Source organism: Etheostoma cragini, chromosome 9 (genome assembly GCF_013103735.1).
Source record: "Etheostoma cragini isolate CJK2018 chromosome 9, CSU_Ecrag_1.0, whole genome shotgun sequence".
NCBI lineage: Eukaryota > Metazoa > Chordata > Actinopteri > Perciformes > Percidae > Etheostoma > Etheostoma cragini.
The window spans coordinates 13,272,802-13,288,464 of record NC_048415.1 but is presented as its reverse complement, the minus strand read 5'-3'; the positions used below and the strand labels follow the sequence as shown (position 1 = coordinate 13,288,464).

Here is a 15,663-nt window from a genome sequence, read left to right as displayed (position 1 = left end):
TGCAATATCTACATTTCCCATTATCAGCAACCATTCATCCAATGTTCCAAAGGCACATTTTGTTTACTAATCTTATATGATTTTAAAAAACTAACTAAGAAAACGTTAAACAAACCTTTTGCAATTATGTAAGCACATAATGTAACCTGGAAACTGTTGCCCTGGTTAAAAAAAACAAGGCAACTGATCTCAGCTGGGATTCTGTCTATAATGAAGTCCAGTGGAAATTTGTGAGTGACCCCAAACTTTTGACTGGTAGTGTATATATTAAAAAAATGCTATTATAAAAATATTCCATTGCTTAAACATGTAATTGTTCCAGTGTTTGAAAATGTCATTGTGTCTTGACCTGCAATTGTATCAGGTCAACTGTTGGCTCTCCAAACAACTCTCCACCATTTGTTTACTTAACTTACATCCACACAGTGTTTCAAAATCATCAAACATTAATTTAAAATTGCATTTAAATCAAGTGAATGTGATGATGCATTTCTTACTATTCATTTTCAGGTACTTTTTATCACTATGTCATACAAAGAAGTGTGCCCTGCCAGCAAGAAACCACACATAAATATAAACCATACTCTCAATGTGGTGCACACATTTTCAAATGATACCACCATCTGACCAGTAAATGAGTGAAACTAGAATGAGAAGATGAAATAATGAATAGTTAAATGCAATTAATGACATTGTGTAATAGATAGAATGGATGAACTCAATGTTGCTGCTTTTTAAAACCATTTCATCTCTGGTTTTACCAAATCACTAACTTCACAAATATACTCACTAGTTTTCTAAAGTAACATTAAGGCTTACCCCTTTATGTCAGTACAACATATTAAATAAATGTGTCTTAAAGCTTATTGGCCACATTGGTGACATCACTGAGCCATGAAGGCTACCACATGGTCTGGTCTGGACAAAAACAGTATTCTGAAGCTTTGCTTAAATTAATGGAAATAGGAGTAATATCCAATGTGTAGGGGTATGGTTTTGTAGAAAGCAAAGTGCTATATATTTGTTATCAGATAGCTTAAGTGACTGTCAGTAATGTGTCTTCAGAGCATGTGGGCTTAACGTAAAGGAAAAACTCTCTGTTTTTACCTCTTGATGCGTCGTTGAACCAGGCATCTCAACTATAGGCTAGTGCTGCACTGAATATGACAGACACTGTAGTGTATGGTATCTTAATAGGTCTTTTTAAAAAGCATGTTTGATCATCATAATGTCTTCACAAGGTTAATAATAAAATGCCAAGCTACCTATGAATATGAGTTACATTGTCATTCTGTTAAAAATAAAGAATGTTGTAATGTCAAGAGAGTGTGCCAATTCACACTCTCCTGACATTACATTCCTCTACACTGAAACCTGTCAATATTTACTTGTCCCTGGCATTCTTATTCTCTATGTAAGAGATGATATAAAGCGAGCTGATCATTATTTTGAATTAGAACCCAGACAGGGTGATGTATTAGCCTGAAGAGCTGATGGGTACTGCTCTTTGGCAGAAGCCAGGTGGCCCTTAATCATGGACCTAATTAATGCTATGTTCACACTTTTTCCATTAGCGTTGTTAGCCATCCCAGATTTATCCACCCTCTCTGTCAATTTGATCTCCTGAACAGCATAATAAGCTTTATGAGCACAATTATTTAAAGTTGCCCTGCCACACAACTTGCATTTTTTTTTAAATATGTTAGGTCCATACGTGTTTGTGTTATATTGTAAATGTGAAGATGATCTGCTATCTCCTCTGTCAGCTATAGCCACTGAAAAGAATTAAGTGGAGAAAGGGGGGTGGCAGTAGCTCAGTCCATAGGGAGTTGGGTTGGGAACCGGAGGGTTACTGGTTCAAATCCCCGTATGGACCCAAAAAGTTGGGAGCGTGGATTGGTGGCTGGAGAGATGCCAGTTCACCTCCTGGGCACTGCCAGGTGCCCTTGAGCAAGGCACCGTACCCCCCCGATCGCTCAGGGCGCTGGTTCAGCTGGCAGCCCACTCACTCTGACATCTCTCCATTTATAGTGCATGTATAGGTCCTGAGCATGTGTGTGTATTTCAGGCCTGTGTTTGAGTACTAACAAAAAAAAAGTGTGTACACAGAGTGTAGTGCAGTAATTTCCCCATTGGGGACTAATAAACAAATTATAAAAAAAAAAAAAATTATAAAATCAGGCCAATTACAAAATCTGGACAGTCATGTTGCCTGAGCTCATTACTCTTCATGCGCTCGCTCAGTTGCGCTGCATAAAGGATGCTGATAGCCAGGCTGTCATTGGCTTGCATTTAGCAAATCAGAGTCAAGCAGCTTAGCTCATTAAATATAAATGAGAACTGGCACAAATTGATTTGAGTCCTGCTGCAGGCTTTCTATAGACACTAAAATGACTTGAAAAAAGGTAACCAAGGCATATTTTCCACAAAAAAGGTTACAAAGTCCATGGTGGAAACTTCAGACATTACCACAAAGCATTGAAATATGTGTGGCAGGGCACCTTTAAATTTAAAAATGGTCCAAGTCTATTATGAACTGCAGGCAATCCGTTATACTTAGAAAATGGTCTGTTAAACAAAGTAACCAATCGTAGAATGCCATGATTGACCAATCAAAATCGTATTCAACAATGCCGTGTAATAAACACATTTAACTATTGTTCATATTGGAGCAGCACAGCTCATATTCACAAAAGGAAGAAGGTTCATGAGAACAAGATGATTTACACAGAAGCATTTAATTAAATCTTGGCCAAGGAGAATTTAGGATTACACAGTACAATGTAGTGCCATCCCAATTTCTGAAGTTCCTGTCTGTTATCGTTTCGGGTTTTGTTTCCTGTTCTTTTTCTGTTGTTATTCTCTGTGTATCCTCCCTGGTCGTCTAGTGTTTCTTCCTGTCTTGTGTCTGTTCTGTTTCATGTTTTATTTTGATGGTCTGTTCCTCTGTCTAGTCCTGTCTAGTTTTACTACCTGCCTTGTGTTTCCTGCCTTTGTGATCGTTGTCCCCGCCCTGATGTGATTCACCTATTGTATCATCCGTTCCTTGTTTGCTCGTTACCGCTTGTATTTAACCTCCATTTGTCTCTTGTCAGATCATTTTTGTGTGCTTGTTCGCTGGTCCGGTCAGTGTGTGCTTCCTATGGACCTTTCCCTGAGGTAATTTTCCCCTTTAGTTTTTTTTCCTTTTCCTCTTTGGACCTTCTTTTTGATGTTTTTGGATTTTTGCCTTTTTGCGATTTGGGACTTTTGTTTTCTCGTTGTGACATTTGTCTTTGCATTTTGATCCCTGTTGTGGTTTGGACTTTCTGTTTTTGGCAAATAAATCCAGCAAATAAAATACTCTCCCGCCTGCCTTTGTCTTCTCTTCATTTGGATCCTCTAATTCTGCAAAACCGTAACACTGTCATCACTGTAAGTGTATTTAAACTCATGCTAGTTAGCTGGACTTTCAATGTAAACAAAGATATTACATGATCATTAACCCCAATGCCTCAGCACAGACCAAAACAGTGTCAGTCTGACAAGATTCCAGTAAAGCCTTTTTATATCCTTAGGTGTTTTGCATATGAATGTGTGTAGCCTATGTGTTAAAGCTATTGCCTGTAAGATTTTCAGATGTCACTGTAAACCATTGTTGTAAATTTACAGCTAGAATATATCTTAATGTTATGTAGGATCATATTCTAAATGGCTATGCATTCTGGGCAAAACTTATTCTTTTACAGCACTATCTGCAAATGTTACAGGTTGCGGTGTTGCCTGGCCAGAGTGGCTAGGAAGGTGGTAGGTAGGCAGACTCAAACATTGTACGTTTCCAGAGGTGATTATTTTTTTTACAGTGGTCTGCAGTACACGGATAATTAAACAAAAACTTAACACATGAAACTATTACTAACGCCAACAAACGGCACGTGTTTCTAGCATCACAGCCTCACCTCTTTTTTTCTCCCATTGGAGCACAAATCCCACTGTTTACTGTCAGTTCACACCCAACTGTTTAAGCCCAGCCCATTCGGATGCAGGTTGATCTAGTTCATAACTTCAACCTTCTGAACCCTAAGGCCATTTTTACAGTTCATTGTCCGTCTGGATTTATTTTATCAAAAAGCTTGTAAAACATCAACCCTGTTGTCTACAGTCAAGATATGAACATAATTTTTTTCAGGACAAACTGGGTTATTAGAATATTTGGGTTGCACTGAGTTCACTTGAATGTTAAAAATTGTTGTAGGACCTTAAAGACAAATAAATAAATTTAACGGAAAATGAATCTTCCAGATATGTATTGATATTACAGACGGAGCAGTAAAACTTTAGCCCTTTTCCTCTCTAAAACACTTCTCATATGTCTTGCGAGTAACACTGGGAAGAAATAAACATTATAACTCATCCAGCTGACAAAATACACACATTTTTTCAAAGAAAGTCCAGACGCTTTTACCCTCATGACATTTACTTATACCAATAATCAACATAAAAATGTCCTAATTATTGATATTACACCCACAGCAATGCTACACAAGCATTTGTGTATCTAAAACAGTTCTCCTCTATGCAAAAATAAACATAATAAACATTATAACTCATATAAAGCGCACACTATTTACATTTCTTCAAAAAAGGCCCAAATACACGCCAAATCTCAAACCAGTAGGGCCATTTTCCTCTGAGGATATCTATCTTGTGCACTATAGCATCTTTGATTGCATAGTAGACTCATTTGACTGTGCAAGAGGCACTTTTCACCTTCCATACCATGTGGGGGATGTTGTCAACACTCAATACACTGAGTGACGTTGTCTCCCACATATGGGCATGCTGCTCCCGTAAATACACAGAGCGGACACGGAGCAGGCAGCTAGCGGCATAAATGAGCTAAAACGCGATAAATTATGGACATAAAGTGGATAAATCTTGGGTGTAACGGTTTGGATTTAATGCTCAACGACCCCGAAAAAGGCTGGACGTTCCAAGCTGGATAGAAAATCACCTGCAGAGGCTAGAAGGACCCGGAAGAGACCTCCGTAACCGCTAACTCGTTAGCTTTTAGCTGCAACTTTTGGTGAGTTTCTATGTTTTATGGTTGTTAAATTATTAAACTTTGAATCAGAGGGGCTGTTTGGGCTCGTGGGCGAGTCTCTCGGGTTTAGAGAAATCTCTTAACATTTGAAACTTACCAGTTCTCTCCTCTCCCACTGACTAAAAAACAGCTCAGGGTTTTTCACACATGTTTGTATAATAACCACAAAAAAAATAAATAAACATTCCTATAAAGAAAAAAAAACCTCTACTTGGTTTGGCACAGTGATGTCATCCATGAAACAGGTAAAACAGGAAATGCTTAGGCCGGCCCCTCCCCAAACAATTGTCCTGCATGGTGGAACTGAACAAAGGAACATACAATTGTAAGTATTAACAAAGAAAAAACATTAAACCATGTTTTAACTTGCAACCTATTAAAATGGAACCAAAACTAATGTATGACTTTGTCTACTTACTTTAGCTAATGACCTGTAGGGGACAAGTGGTGAGCAAACCCACTTTGTCACACAGGTATTTACTATTAATGCTTCTTGGGAAAATAAAGATACACTGCAGTAAATTCAAATAATACAGTAAGAAACTGTATTTACAGTAAAATACCGTAACATTTAAAAACTATGCTTATTGTAAATAACAGCAGTTTACTGGTGAAGCTGCTGCAAGTATAGTACTTTAAATTTACGGTAAAAACGTTGTGAGAAAGTACCTATTTATCAAAAACTTAGTTAAAACAATTGAACATTAACATGGTTATTGAACATTTGACTCAGTGATGAAAGTGCTTGTATTTGCTGCTTTGTCAACTAATACAATCTAAGTGTTTGGGGTGACTTTTCTTCCCTAAATTTAATTAAATGGAGTGCACAGTTAATTTTTACATCAACCAGCAGGTGTTGGTCTTCCTCGTCTGCCTGGGTGGAACTTGTCACTGCCGATGCTTTGCATTGTACTGACAAATTCGAAACTTCCGACGAGGAAAAGTGCAAAGAAATTGTATAATAATTGGGTGCCTACATTTCCTAATTGCTAGTTAAGTGCTTTCTTTGTGTTCGTCTTTCTAAACTCTGGTTAATTCACATCCTCCGAGCTAGAACTGGCAATTCTTTTCTTTTTTTGAGTAAAATTCTCCTCACACACGACAGCCATTGTAATTCCAGAGCTCACCTCCCTACATTCAAATCTTCCACCAAAACAAGTTCCTTCCCAAGGCTATTTTGCAGGGGCACCGGGCCTGGGTCCAGCGCTTAGCGTTGCCCAAGATGATTGTGATTGGTTCAAAGAAATGCCAATAGACCACAGGACGTTATATTCCTTTTTTGGAACATTATGTGGGCAAGGACAAACAGAAAATGCATGATGTCTAAATATCTATCTATAAATTGCAGAAACGTCTGTGTGTGTGTGTGTGTGTGTTATGCGCATATTTCTCAAACTGCTAGTCCGATGAATTTCTGTATTACAGCCTTTGACTCTTTTCTTGCTATTATATTAACTTGCTGTGAGCTATCAGAACACAACGTAATCTCAGAGATTATACAACGGTGCAATGCCAGAAAATCACAGAGTTGAACCGAGCAGACACATCAGTTTTCATAAACTCACCCTGGGTAGGGTTAATTAAGTCTCCGGCTAACTTACAAAACTAATATAATAAATTGGACTGGACTGACAACACATTCAATTCAATTCAATTTTATTTACATAGCGCAAAATCACAACAACAGTTATCTTATTGCGCTTTTCATAAAAGAGCAAGTCTAGACCGTACTCTGTGATTTTATTTACAAAAACCAACAGTTCCCACCAAGAACAAGTACTTGCTGACAGAGGCAAGGAAAAACTTTCTTTTAAGAGGTAGAAACCTCGAGCAGCACCATGGCTTAGGGTTAGCGGTCATCTGCCTCGACCTGTTGGGGGAGAGAGAGAGAGAGAGAGAGAGAGAGAGAGACACACACACACACACAGACCCATGCACAGAATTGTAGCAGACGGTGTCGAGCAGGAACATGGAGGCAGCAGGTGACTCCAACCACAGATCAAAAGCCAGAAACACCTGCAGGAAGCAATAGGAGGAGAGGGACAAGAGAACACAAGACTCCGGGAAAGGGAAGAAGTTGAGTTAGTAACATGCATTAATGGAATGAGGCTGCATACAGATGGAAAGAAGGAGGAAGAGAGAGGTGCTCAGTGCATCATGGGAAGTCCTCCAGCAGTCTAGGCCTATAGCAACGTAACTAAAGGATGGTTCAGGACTCTCCTGAGCCATCCCTAACCATAAGCTTGATCAAAGAGAAAAGTCTTAAACCTGGAGACTGTGTCTGCCTCCTGAACCCAAAACTGGAACCTGGTTCCACAGGAGAGGATCCTGATAGCTGAACGCTCTGGCTCCCATTCTACTTTTAGAGACTCTAGGAACCACATGTAACCCTGAGGTCTGGGAGCGCAGTGCTCTGGTGGGGTAGTAAGGTACCATGAGCTCTTAAAGATAAGATGGTGCCTGACCTTGAAGAGCTTTGTAGGTGAGAAGAAGGATTTTAAATTCTATTCTGGATTTTACAGAAAAGCCAATGCAGAGAAGCCAAAACAGGAGAGATGTGATCTCTTTTCTCGGTCAGCATGTTCTGCAGCATTCTGGATCAGCTGAAGAGTCTTTATGGACTTTTTTGAGCAGCCTGATGATTGCAGTAATACAGCCTAGAAGTAACAAATGCATGGACTAGTTTTTCTGCATCATTTTTAGACAGGATAATCCTGATTTTTGCAATATTACGTACACATATCAACAACCCATCAGCACTCTACAAAAAAGGCCGGAGCAGACTGCATCTGCTAAGTAGTCGCAGGTCTTTTGTGGTGCATGGGGGCACTCCTGAGGACATTCTATGACTCTGTGGTGGCATCAGCCATTCTCTATGGAGTGGTCTGCTGGGACAGTGGCATTACAGTGGCAGACAGGAAAGACTGGATATGCTGATGAAAAAGGCAAGCTCTGTTCTTGGTTGCCCCCTTGATGCCGTGGAGGTGGTGGGAGACAGGAGGATAGTGGCTAAATTATCCTACACGATGAATGACTCCTCCCACCCCATGCAAGACACTTTTTCAGCACTGAACAGCTCCTTCAATGAAAGGCTGCTGCACCCGCGCTGCATGACGGAGAGATTTTAGACCAGTCTCTCATTTGGCTTTTCTTTCAAAGATTTGGGAAAAAGTGGTTTTCATACAGTTAGAAGCGTTTAGCTTTTCAATCAATGAGAAAGATGAGAAAGCAGAGGTTAAATCACATATGTCATGGTTATAAAAACCATGGGGCTTTGCAAAAACAGGCTATGTGTACCTCTTTGCCAAGCACAAACCATTTCAGAAGGCATCAATAAATTATTGGGGAGGGTCATGCCTTTTTCCCCATTTTTTTTGGAGCATCAAATGTACTGCTGGCAAAGGGAGGGTCATATCTAGTTTTACTAAATATCCCAAACCACTCCGGAAGCCCCTTAATTAAAAAAGGAACAGTCCCTTAACTAGGCTAATCAACCCCCAGCTCTAGCTTCTTACTTAAAAAAGTAATTGGTAGTTTTGTACGCTTCTTCCTGTACTTGCCGGGAGTTAGATGAGAGGATAAATGACCACTCTCATGTCTGCATGGTTTTTGTGAAGCTACACACAGCATACGTTTAACTCCTGTAGCTTAGCACAAAAACTACAAACGTGGAAATATGTAGTCTGACTGTCTAAAGGCAAAACTGCCTACCAATACCTCTAAAGTTCACTGATTAACATGCTTGTTTATTCCCTACAAAAACCAAGTAAAAAAAAAGAAATAATGTATGTAATGTATACACTTCATTTTAATCTAAAATAACGCAATCTTCAACAAACAGAGTAGCATGAGGCTGTTACTACTTAGTTAACAGTGTGACGTCAGGGTTCTGTTTTGAATAAATTAATAAACTTCACTGTAACTAAATTAATTTAAACCACAACCACTATAATCTCTTCTAATATTTTCTATTATATAAAACAACTATTTAAACAATACTCAAGAATTGTAATTTTGATTAAAAAATATGCATTTGCACAATTATTGTTTTATAGTAACACGATTTTTTTTTAATGAGCTAAGATATTTCCGCACACAAACAGCACTTTTCTAGAAGTAGACCCTGGAAAATCAAGAGTTGCCAAAGAAGAGGGCTGGCCCTTTTTGGATTGTTATATTCTCCTGGAGCCACATTCAAACTTCACATTGTTGAGTTTTGTGACTTCTTACCAACAACAACTGTAAGAAATAATGTTTAGAATTGAAGAAATTGTGGGAAAAGAGAAGCAGTGTGTTTAATAGATTTAGAGTTGTTACAAGGTAACTAATTTGACATTGATAAATTTATTTTTCTAATTTTTTATGTGTGGTAACGAACTAATTGAATGAACAACTAGTCAGTTAACAATTTGCAAAAAAGACATGCTTTATCCGGTCTGCAATTTATTGAAATTTACAGTTTAAACAAATTACTTTAAAGTACTTGAATGAAACAAAAAGTGAACATATGTGTGTTCAATCTCAGACCATGAGATTAAACGCACTGAGGAGCGCAGCGACAGGCCAGGTGGGCTTCTGCTGTTTCGCTCAGGTCAATGCTCTTCTCATAGATGCTGCTGAGACCCTCAGAGACACTCAGGTTAGAATCTACAAAAGTGGAGAAAATAAAGCATTTAGCTGCCGTATAACATGAGATCTAGTATTATTCAGTTTCATTAAGCCGCTGGGATTTCTTGCAGACTCACCAGCAGGCAGGCAGTGGTAGCCAACAGTGGCGGTCGTTGTCCTCACAGGCATGCAGCCGGCCAGGCAGCGCAGCACGGGCTCAACAGAGTAGCATTTGGACTCTTGGCCATGGAGGATCACCTTCTTCTCCAGCTTCACAGATTCAAGCTTCATGAAACACTCTGGAAGAAGGTGAAAAATGAAGGTAAGCAACATGAATATACATAGATATAGTCTTTTATCTTGTTATTTTATATACTTCAGTTTACCATTCAGAGTATACATGTTATTTTAATAGAGAAGGGTGAAGCAGGCACTGCTTCACCCAGGTATTACCAGAGGCATCCCGGCAGCTCTTTCCAGACATAACCCAGGAATGAGCGTAGCTGACAGCGTTCTTGGTCACGCGTTCGTTGGGTGTGCGGTACTCCTGTCTGCTTTCGCCATCAGCCTTTCCACAGAGTCCACAGGTCTGTCCTCTCATCCAGTCCACAACTTTGACCTGGGAAAAAACAGTTCAGCGTTAGCTCCATTACCAGTATGGAGATTAATAAATACATTTAAGTAGTCAGATTTTTTGTATCACCTTCAGCTCATTCCAATCAAGGTAGACCTCCTGAAGACCATGGCTGGGAGCAAGGAGCGCAATGCCCTCACCTCTCTTTGTGATCTGAATTTTGTCTAAAATGATTGCAAATATATATCAATATGGGATTTTTTTACTTTCAACACATTGAATAATTGTAGCATGACAGTGGAATTTAAAAGAAAAAAAACCTGTGGGATGCTTATATGGCAGGTTGTTGATAGGTATTTCTACTCCGTTAACCTTCACCATGATAACATGGCCCTTCGGCTGCAGGTCAACATCACTGTTGGAAACAATTGAAATACATTTATCAAATGTTTTTTTCCTGAATTGTTGTCTTTTTGGGGGGCAATTGTTTCAATAAAGATATTAATACTTGCTGTTCATACATGTTTCCAATCTTCACATTGATCTGGTTCTGTTCCTGTGTTTGATCCCTCTTCACCAGAACAATGAATTTAAGTTCCGGGGTACAATCCTGAGCCAACACCTGGGCGCAAGAGTGGGGCATCTCGTTCTTGTATTTCCTGTTGTTGAAGGTGACCACTGTGTCTTTGACCATGGAACACTCAGCTGGAGTGGAAAGAAAAGGAAAATTCAGTAAGTGAGTTATTTAATGATCTAGCTGACATTTCAGTAAAAGATGTTTATTTAAATGTTTTTACCTGCATTAGCCTTGGTGAGCATGTAAGAGATCTTATCAGCCCAGTTGCTTTGGGAGGATTCTAGCTCAGCAGCAGTGTAACGGATTGGCAGAGCAATAGGGAGAGCTACACCACGCATGTATAATGTCCTCTGTAATACAAAAATATTAGAAACAGTTATGTGAAGTGTGTGGAAAATGGGTGACAAATTGTGATGCACACATTTTCTGTGTGCAAATAAAAATAATATTAATAATAATAATAATAATAATAATAATATTAAATAAAACTGCACCTTTGGTGTCTTAAGCCAAATATTCAGCCTTGTGTCAGAAGCAGCAGCCACAGACAGTAGGATCTGATTAGGGCCATTTTTGGCCTTTGCCATGCTTGCTCCATGTTCCTTAGCGTTGTGGGAAATGTACTGAGAGATCCTAGGTACACATGAAAGTAAAGGTTATTTAAGAAAAATGATAATAATGCATTGTTTTAAAAAAAATAAACGAATACACACGTGGTGAATAGGTGTGTTGGAAAATGAAATTTGTGAAATTACTTTGTTGCATAGCGCGTCATGCTCTTTGGAAGTTTGTCCCAGGCAACCTTAACGCGGACTGCAGGGTCTTTATCCACAAGACCAGTCTCAGCTGTGATCTCAGTCTGGTATTGTTTGCACTCAATGCCCCAGGCAATCTTGGCCTAAGAGAGATTTAAATTAGAGTTTTAATCTTTAGCAGGACCCAGATGTCTAAAAAATTTTGCTAATTCACCAAACCAACGTTTTTACCATCAGCTTGTGGTAGCTCAGCATCACACCATCAGCACAGATTCTCCAGTGGTCATTCTCAGCCAGGTTGGCAAAAATGACCTGAAGTCTGGCAGTAGCTCTGTCAAAGTAAGCTGCAACCTGGTATCCCTGAACCTTGTGGTCCGCTCTCACGGCACGGATGAGAATAGTCACAACAGGAGTGACAGCGTTAGAGAGGTACTTGGCCTTAAAGTGAAAACCAGAGATGGATATTAATGAAAGTTTAGATTTTTCTCTTTGAATAGAATAGACTGTAAATGGGTTGGTCTGATGGCTTACATTATTGTATATGTTCTCAAAGCTGTAGGCACTGCTCTTGCTGTTGGCTCTGGCTGTTGAGAGCGCATGCTGCAAACAAAGAACCATACATTAGCCTGCGCCAACATAATGTACATGATGTGGCATTAATCTGATAATTACCTGGTGAATGTGGTTCTTGATAAACTTCTTTTCATACTGTTGTTGCTGCAATAGAAACATTTGTAAGTTAGTTCTTTCACGTATGTTTTTCATTGTACTGTTTTTTTAACATGCTCTGAGGGGAAGCTCTCACCTTGGACAATGATCTGGACCTGGAGGAGCTGGACCTGGAGCTGGATCTGGAGGAGCTTGAGCTTGAGCTAGAGCTGGAGCTGGATGAGCGGCTGCTGGACATGAGAGAAGACTTGCTGTTTGAAGCACTGCTGGAGTGTGAGCTGGAGGAGTTGCTCGGTCTCTTAAACGCCTTGCCGACTGCCTTGCTGTTGGAGCGAGAGGAGGAGCTGGAGGAGGACTTGGATGATGCGGAGGAGGAGCTGCTGGAGCTGGATCTCCTGGAGCGAGAGCTGCTGGAGCTGGAGGACGATGCTGTGCTGTTCTTCTGACGAGGAACCAGGATTTTCTTGAGTTTCATCAGGACGGTTTTGTCCTCAATGTTTTCCTGTTCCTCGCTCTGGTTAATCACTTTCAGGATCTTTTCTGCTGCCCTATCTCCAACCTGAACCTCAATTTCAATCTTCTCGACGACTGGTCCGGCAGCTGCAACCAAATAGATAAGTAGATATTTTACTTTTTACCAACATCTTACAAAATAACTCATATTAGTAATTTAATGTCATCCATTTTACTTGCCTGGAGCAACCTCAACAGTGACTGCATGCTTTCCAATTATGGTATAGAAGGGGCAGTTTCTGATGAACGCTGCATTGCGAGATTCAATCTCAGTGCATGCCTTGATTCCGAAGGTTTCGAATGCGGCACACCATTTCTTTTCAAAGGCCTTGGGGGCAATTCTACTTGGCCAGCCAACAGGAAGGATTTCAGATGACTTAGACTGTTGAAGCACAACAGAGGTCACCACAGCAACTTGGAGCAGGGTAAATATTTGTGTCTGAGAATGTCATTGAATCATACTCACCATATCACCAGCCAGAGAGGATGCCATCTTGGAAATCTTTGAAAAAAAGGTTTCCCTTGATGTCTTTGCTGCAAGTTCAGCTGGAACCATTGGTGTGATTTTGGCAGCTGCAAGGTCTTCCACATTTCTTGCAACAGCAAAAGTATCGACACTGTTGGTGGAAGGAAAATTGTTTTCAGAAAACAGAATGTAAAAACTGTGTGATACATGTCACTTGTTGAGAAGTAAAAGGACATACAATACAGATGCAATCTTATTGATGCCGTGCACAGGCAGGAACTGAAGCTTGAAGTTCCCCTTAATCATGTCAATTCTTGCTTCCATCTTTGCAGGAACAATTGTGTGAACTCTGGCTCTTGACATCAGGGTAGCCTGGAGGAAAGCAGTATTCACTCCCATAACTGCGTAGGTATGCATGGACACACTGCAAGGGAGAGAAACATTTTTAGTAGGATTTCCGTAAGAAGAATCTTAATAAATTATCAAATAAGCTGCACCTAGATTACCTTGGAGTAATGGCAGCTTTGATGTTGATGTCAGACTTCAGAAGCTGAGCAGCATTGAAGTTCGCAGGCAGAGGTGGAGTCACTGTAGCTTGGACTGTAAAAAATAACAATTTCACTATCTGTATAAATAAATCACAAGAAGTTTGTGGTGGATTCTGTATCTGCAGAGAACCTGCCCTCTGCATAGGAAAAGCGCCTTTGGGCCTCAGGTGGGTGTGTAACCCCTGCCAATTACAGGGTTCAAGTTTTGCAAAACATTTTTATCCTTAACCGCCGTTTTAACCCTTGTTGTCTCATACCGCAGGTAGGAGACATAGGTTTTATAGGTTTTATGACACAATAACGGAAACAGACAGGATGAAGATCTGCATCCTCTCATAGTCCGGCAATGTAACACCTTCCTTCACAAGTGTGGGTTTGTGTATTTGTGCTTTAGAACATAATCACTGTGAAACCAATGTCCGGCGCTCCCTCTCTTCATTCACTCTCTTGCTCTTGCTCTCCTTTTCTCTCTCGCTCACTCTCTTGGTCTCTGACTCTGCAAGTGCAACTTACGTTCGACAGAGGCAGCAGCCACAGCAGCAGTATAGAAACTGAGCTCCATGGGCAGACCAACGGTGGTGGGAAAGATGCGACGAACCTCAGCAACCAGCATTGGTTTTGCGAAATGAAATGCTAACCCAGACATCACAGCATTCAAAGCATTCCTGCCATAAGTGTGGAAAGCTGGTCCACTGGCAAGCTGTAAACACAAAATCACACATTCAGTTTATAAACATTGATTACTTAAAAGGTAGTAGACTAGTCAGAGTAGAATATGCCGTACCTCAATAATCTGATCAATGATGGCTTTGTCAATGTTGGTAAATGCAATTTCCTGTCCAAAGAATTTCACATACACAGAGGCCAGGGGCTGGCTGGAAGGATGAGCCCTCCACTCAGAAAGCTGTGCAAAAAAGAAAACAGTTAATACACTGTATTTCTTTTATCACATAATTATTTAAAAAATGTATAAATATATTATCATCATCGCTGAACTTACAGCTCTTATAACTTGTTTCATCTTCGCCATCCTGTCAGCATTCTCAGGAGCATTTTTTATTTTTAGAAGGGCCTCCTGCATTCCCTCAGTTCTTACTCCAAGCTGCAAAAAAGGAAAATTATTTGATGGGTTAGCATTTTCAGAGTTATCATTAAAAAAATAACATACAAGGTGCATATAGCCAAAATAATTAAACATGTTTTTGAATTTAAATCTCCTAAGTTAAAGTTAGGATTCATGGCATTTGTAAACAGCCTGAGATGTAGACATTAATTCCAAAGGCTAGTTAAACTTCCTTTTTGCTGTTATATACATTTGCATTTTGCAAATGTGTATAAGATGGGAGACACTTGCCAGATATATAAGAGAATTTGATTCTGTTAATTAGCTATGTAAGACATGACTGTCATACCTCAAGGACATCAGCGTGAGCTCCTGCAAAGTAAGTGCGAGCTTTGGCCACAATGGCTCTCGGAAGAACAGTTGCAGCATCGTTAACATAGAAGGCGCTGGCAGCAGCACCCATCATCCAGGGGTCTGTTGGGCAAAATATGAGAACCATCAAAACCCGTGTTTTAATCTTAAAAACTCTGATGACAAATTATTCTCCTGTTGTGCTCTTACTGTGGTAGGTATCAAAATAGAAAGCTCTGCTGTATCGATAGCTCATTCTGTCGAATTTAGGGTTAAGGATCTTCACAGCAACGTTACAGGCAGCAGCACTGAAAGTAGAACAATAAAATACATGAGATTATTGGTGCTGATGTTTAAATAGCAACCCAAAACCAGCTAAATGAAATATTATGTAAGTTCTTACACAGAGGCAAAATCAGGAGAGGTGTTCTTGGTCATGGCCTTCATGTAAGAGTA

The 15,663-nt window shown here is 39.9% G+C and overlaps 1 protein-coding gene across 2 annotated transcripts in view; it reads right to left on the bottom strand.

Moving 5' to 3' along the window:
* Positions 1 to 15,663, bottom strand: part of LOC117950622 (vitellogenin-2-like) — a 40,161-nt gene that overhangs the window by 8,070 nt on the left and 16,428 nt on the right. The window contains exons 11-18 of one of the 2 annotated variants that reach the window (XM_034881869.1): positions 14,578 to 14,697; positions 14,307 to 14,493; positions 13,752 to 13,845; positions 13,484 to 13,669; positions 13,246 to 13,396; positions 12,960 to 13,161; positions 12,475 to 12,866; positions 12,403 to 12,435 (exon numbers count right to left, since the gene is read on the bottom strand). In XM_034881869.1, the coding sequence (XP_034737760.1) occupies positions 12,403 to 12,435; positions 12,475 to 12,866; positions 12,960 to 13,161; positions 13,246 to 13,396; positions 13,484 to 13,669; positions 13,752 to 13,845; positions 14,307 to 14,493; positions 14,578 to 14,697 (1,365 nt within the window). Of the gene's footprint in view, positions 1 to 12,402; positions 12,867 to 12,959; positions 13,162 to 13,245; positions 13,397 to 13,483; positions 13,670 to 13,751; positions 13,846 to 14,306; positions 14,494 to 14,577; positions 14,698 to 15,663 lie in introns of both variants that reach the window. The other variant, XM_034881871.1, reaches the window with a different exon arrangement.